This window comes from Lucilia sericata, unplaced genomic scaffold (assembly GCF_015586225.1).
Source record: "Lucilia sericata isolate MDLA Ls3-8-SP2 unplaced genomic scaffold, ASM1558622v1 Contig000618F_arrow, whole genome shotgun sequence".
NCBI lineage: Eukaryota > Metazoa > Arthropoda > Insecta > Diptera > Calliphoridae > Lucilia > Lucilia sericata.
Window position 1 is genome coordinate 43,399 of NW_023994624.1, and position 5,782 is coordinate 49,180.

At 36.1% G+C, this 5,782-nt stretch overlaps 1 protein-coding gene across 1 annotated transcript; it reads right to left on the bottom strand.

Annotated features, from left to right (window-relative positions):
* Positions 1–222: 222 nt before the first annotated feature.
* LOC119606755 lies at positions 223–5,451 on the bottom strand. The gene is made up of 2 exons (XM_037960313.1): positions 5,337–5,451; positions 223–4,817 (listed from the first exon to the last, which is right to left on the bottom strand). The coding sequence occupies exons 1-2, from the start codon at positions 5,449–5,451 to the stop codon at positions 223–225; spliced, it is 4,710 nt and encodes a 1,569-aa protein (XP_037816241.1).
* Positions 5,452–5,782: the final 331 nt, after the last annotated feature.

Consider the following 5,782-nt stretch of genomic DNA (forward strand, 5'->3'; position numbering starts at 1 on the left):
CTGGGCAAGGCAGTTATAACATAAGTTATATTGAGACACGACTCGCAATTTCTTCTCGACTGTCATCACTATAAACCGTGAGCATTGGCGAATCGCATGAAAACGATTGCATAACGGGCAACAAAAATTTGTATTAAATAAGCATTGTGCCATGATGAGCTGTAAATGAGAAAGCGTGAATTAATGGGAAGGGTATTTTAAGAGCAACTGTCAAATGTGTTTTTATTGGGAGCAATTTGGTAGTAGTACTAGTTTGTGTATCGGTCGAGTGATTATGCCATTTTGAGTTTTAAGGTCAGCCACTCGAACTTTGCCGTCAGAACCACAATAAACTTTTACAATACGACCTAAGCGCCATTCAGTAGGACAACAAGGTTCACTTTTAAGAACAACTAGATCATTTTCTTTCAGGTCTATTTGGGGACACTTCCATTTGTTACGCTTATGCAACTCTTTAAGGTACTCTTCTTTCCAGCGGTGACATATTTCTTGCTGCAATGCCTTGATTTTTCGCCAACGATTTACTATACTAATTGGTGAGCTAAGTTCTTCGGGTTCAGCAGGAGTAAGAATAGCAGAGCCTATTAGAAAATGACCTGGAGTGAGAGAGGACAAATCATCGACGCTGTTAGACATAGGGCCAAGAGGACGCGAATTGAGACACGCTTCTATCTTTGCCAAAAGTGTCGAAAATTCTTCAAACGTATATTTCATTTGTCCAGCCGTCTTTTTAAAGTGCATTTTTAAACTTTTGACTCCTGCCTCCCACAGTCCTCCCATATGAGGAGCTGCTGCAGGAATAAAGTGCCACTCTAGCTGTTGATGACCATATTTCTCTACCACCGAGTCACTTAAATCTTTTATGTGTTTTTCAAAATTAGTTTCAATTTCTCTTGCAGCGCCAACAAAATTTCTCCCATTATCTGAGAAAATACGACTAGGGCAACCACGTCGAGAAATAAATCGAGCCAAAGCTGCTAGAAATGCAGGAGTGGACAAATCGCTAACAGCCTCAATATGTATCGCTTTAGTCGAGAAACAAACAAATAGACAAACGTAGCCTTTCGTGATACGACAATACCGACCTGTGAAACTTTTGATTTCAAACGGGCCAGCAAAATCAACCCCTGTATTAGTAAATGGGCGACTTAAAGTCGTTCTTTCTTCGGGCAACACTGCCATAATCTGATTTTGTAGCTTTTTACGGTGTATTACGCAGATTTTACAATTGTGAATAACTGTTTTTATTAGATTTTTAGCCTTTATAATCCAACACTCCTGACGAACGACATTTAGGACTAAACGAGGGCCACCATGTAAGACCAAATAGTGGACAAACTCAACGTATAGACGTGCTAATCTACTGCCATAAGCAAGTATTATGGGATGACGTTCATTATACGACAAACATTTTGTAGACCCAAGACGACCATTAGCACGAATAATACCATTTTTGTCTAAGAAAGGCGTAAGCGTTAATAAAGAACTACGAGAGTCAATTTTCCGTTTCGATGATAAACAACTAAACTCACTAGAAAAGTGCGACTGTTGAGAAAGAAAAAATAGCCGATTTCGTACAAATACGAGTTCTTGAGCCGAAATTCTAACAGATTCGTAATTACACCTTTTACGTCTGCTTTTGCTCGCAAGGTTGAAAAATCTAAATATGTAAGCAATAACGTGATATGCTCTGGGCAAACTCGAGAAACGGTCCAGTATATCTTCTCGTTCAGCAGATCTAGCAATATTAACTTGGACTTGTTTCGATTCTTCAACTGTTTCGAATTCCAATGGACCTTCGGGCCACGACGATTTATTCAACCGGAGCCAATCGGGACCATGCCACCAAAGTTTGCTTTCTCTTAAATCCGAAGGTATCAGCCCCCGGGTTGCTAGATCGGCAGGATTGTGATTAGAAGCTACGTGAAACCAATTTTTGTTTCCTACTTTTTCTAATATTGTAGCTACTCTATTTGCCACAAAGGTTTTCCAATTACATGGCGGTTTTCGTAACCAAGCAAGAACTATTGTCGAATCGGACCACAAATATAAGTTATACGTATGCAATTTGAAATTGGGGATTACGCTGTTTACTAAATTGGCTAAAAGAACTGCGCCACATAACTCTAAACGTGGCAAAGAAGGCCTTTTAACTGGAGCCACTTTTGTCTTGCCAATAAGAAGATTAACGTAAACTTTATCACCATTCATTATACGTATATATAGTGTAGCTGCGTAAGCTAACTCAGAAGAGTCACAAAAGCCATGAAATTCAATATAAGAACTAGGCGTATATTGAACCCAACGATCAAGTTTAATTGTATCAATCTCATTATAATTAGAAATGAAAGTCTTCCATTTTTGTAGAGCCACAGGTTTTATATGTTCGTCCCAGTCTATTTTGTCGAGCCACATTTGCTGCATCAAAATCTTTGCTGTTATAATCACTGGGGCCAACCAACCTGCTGGATCAAATAGCCTTGCTATTATTGAGAGTACTTCCCTCTTTGTATAAGCTGTTTTGAACTTAATCTTCTCAGTTGTAAAATAAAAGTAATCTTCTGCCGCATTCCAACGGACACCGAGTGTTTTAGCATTACTTTTATCATCGAGCGACAAAAAAGAAGAGTTAAGAAGATGCTCTTGGGGCAAATTTTTTAAAATTTGTTTAGAGTTTGAGGCCCATTTTCTCAACTCAAACCCAGCTGTACCCAATATACCAATTAATTGGTCTCGTGCCTCCAAAGCATCAGCGATCGAATGTGCTCCTACTAGAGCATCATCAACATACATTGACTCCCGAAGAATTCTAGAGCCTAGCGGAAAACAACGTTCTTCATCATCAGCTAACTGTAAAAGCGTTCTAAGAGCCAAAAATGGGGCACAGTTAACGCCAAAAGTAACGGTGTTTAATTGAAAATCTTCAACTTGGTTTTCCCTAGAACTACGAAAAACTATCTTCTGGTACTGTCTATGTTCAGCTTTTAGTAAAATTTGTCGATACATTTTCGATATATCTGCATTAAAGACAAACTGAAAAAAACGCCATTTTAGAATTAGGACTACTAAATCAGCTTGCAATATAGGGCCTACAAACAGTAAATCGTTAAGACTGTTACCATTAGAAGAAGCGCTTGAAGCGTTAAAAACAATTCTTAACTTTGTAGTGGTACTGTCAGGCTTAAAAACTCCATGATGAGGTAAATAATAACTTGAACTACTTTCAGAATTTGTAATTTTCTCTATATGTCCCAAAGCTATGTATTCTTTTAGGACCTCATCATATTGAGCCTTAAAATCAGGATTTCGCATTAAAACCTTTTCATTTCTTAAATATTGACTGAGAGCAATATGACGATTTGGGCCAAGTGACGAAAAGGTATCTCTAAAGGGCAAACAAACAATATATCTTCCCTCAGAATTTCTTGTGGTAGTAGAACGATAGATCTCTTCACATTTTTTATCCTCTTCTGATAAAATCTTTCTATGAGAAACTTCTTCTAACTCCCAAAACTTTGTTAAATGATCGTCAATGGAAACTTTTGTCATATAATTAGATCTTGAAAATCGTGAGGAATCATTACTTGGAGTTGGGCCTGTGACAATCCAGCCAAAAATTGTCTCTTGAGCCACTAAAGATTCGAAAATACCATGTTGAACTCCATCACGAAGGATTAAGGGATACAAATCTCCTCCTAACAATAAGTCTATTTCGCTACTTTCATAAAACTTTGGGTCAGCATAATTCAGATTGGGCAAATCTACATTCTTTTTTGGCTTAAATGAATGTGTAGGTACATTTCCTGTTACACGAGGAACTACTAAAGCCTGTATATTTAGAGATACACTTTGATCAAATAGAGAAACAATTATAAAGTTTGCTATTTTTGAAGATTTGCTTACTAATTCTCCTCCTAAACCAGTAATTTCCGCTGAAACTGGCTTAGTGGGCAACTTCAATGCAGTTTGTATTCTCTGAGAAACAAAACTTTCATCCGAACAAGGATCTATGAGTGCTCGAACTTTGTAATAAGAACCACAACTAATTATATTGACCCAAGCTGTAGCCAACATCACTTTCTTAGCTACTGATGTGTGATGTGACTGAACAACACCAGACGGACCTGCGATATTAGTGGACTGTAATTGATTTGTATTTGTGGACTGTATTTGTTGGACAGAACTATTTTGACTTTCGCCCTGAAATCTAGTATTTCCTTGATTTTGGCTATTATTTTTCTTTACAAAATCCCTATGCATTAAAGTATGGTGCTTCCTTTTGCACTTGGAGCAACCGTTTGGACTACCACAATCACCATACATATGTCCAATGTTAAGACAATTAAAACAATAACGAAATTTTTTCAAAGTTGAAACACGATTTCTATAATCCATGTTCACAAATTTATTGCATGAACTAATTTTATGATTTTCTTTACATAATTTGCAAAAAACTGTTTCAACTTTAGTATTATGGGCCTTAAATTGTTTGACTTTAGTTGATGTGTGATTATTGTTACTATTAAGAGCCGATTGGGAACCACTGGGATGCGTATTATTCGAGGATATAATATCAGAAACGCTTTCTAGAGCATGAAATCTATCTGTTAAAAAATTGTTTAATTCTTCCCATTTGGGAACCTCTGTTTTGTTTCTAACCGATTGTTCCCAGAGATTCAGTGAACATTCAGATAAGCGCGAAGAGCATTGAAACACAAATATCGGATCCCATGAACCAATATCAACATTATACAATTTTAAAATTGCCATACAATTATTGATTTCTCTTTGGAGTCTTTTTATCTCTGATGCTGATTCTTGATTGCAGGGAGTCAGATTAAACAATATTTTCAATTGACTATTTATTAATACACGTTTATTTTCATATTGAATTTTTAAATTATTCCAAGCTATCTCAAAATTTTCTGCTGTTAGGGCAACATTTCTATTTATATCCCTTGCCTCACCATCAGTTTTTCTAAACAAGTAAAATAACTTTTCTACAGGGCTAAGTCTTGTATTGTTTATGTAAATCGCAGTAAACATATCCCTAAATGTGGGCCACGAAACGTAATCCCCATGAAAAACACCAGTATCACAAGGAGGTACGGTTATGGAACCACAAAGATTGGGAACTGCTGATTCTACATTTTCTTCCTTCTTTTTATCTATATGTTTTCTCGCTTTTGAAATTATGTTTATGCACCGCACATATGCCTTACGGATCTGCGGGTGTTTAGTTTGGACCATTAAAAGCTCTTTCTTTTTCTCTATAGTTTCAGCGGAACATTCATCATATAGGCCCTTGTATTTTTCCCATGCCTTATCTAACTCACTTTTTTCGAAATCAAAGGCATCATCTGTATAATGGGAAAAATCTTCGCCTTTTAACATAGCCTCTATGCTAATCATTTCATCGGCCGCTAATATGTATTTCTCAAAAATCGACATATTTAACTTTGCTTTATTGAAAGAGAAACTATATAAAATTTAAATCGTAAAAAGGGTCACAAAACTTTTCAAACAAAATCAAAAATTTAAAAGAGAAACAAACTTTTTAATAAGAATTTATGATAACCACAAATTTCCAATAAAAAAGAATTAAAGAGAGTCACAAAACTTTTCAATAAAAGGCAAGAGTAAGAGAACCACAAAACTTGTTTCCAATAAAAGATTTAAAGAGAAAAACTACTAAAAATGCGCCAAAATCACGATTTCCAATAAAAATCTTAAGAAAATAAAGATGGACGAAAAATGTATATTGGTTCCAAAAACAAAACAA

Excerpts from the sequence above, each read along its gene's own strand:
- LOC119606755 (XM_037960313.1), bottom strand. The coding sequence starts at position 5,451 with ATGTCGATTTTTGAGAAATACATATTAGCGGCCGATGAAATGATTAGC. Across the intron at positions 4,818-5,336 it reads TGCCTTTGATTTCGAAAAAA|AATCAGCATCAGAGATAAAA; the intron begins GTGAGTTAGATA and ends CCTGCAATCAAG.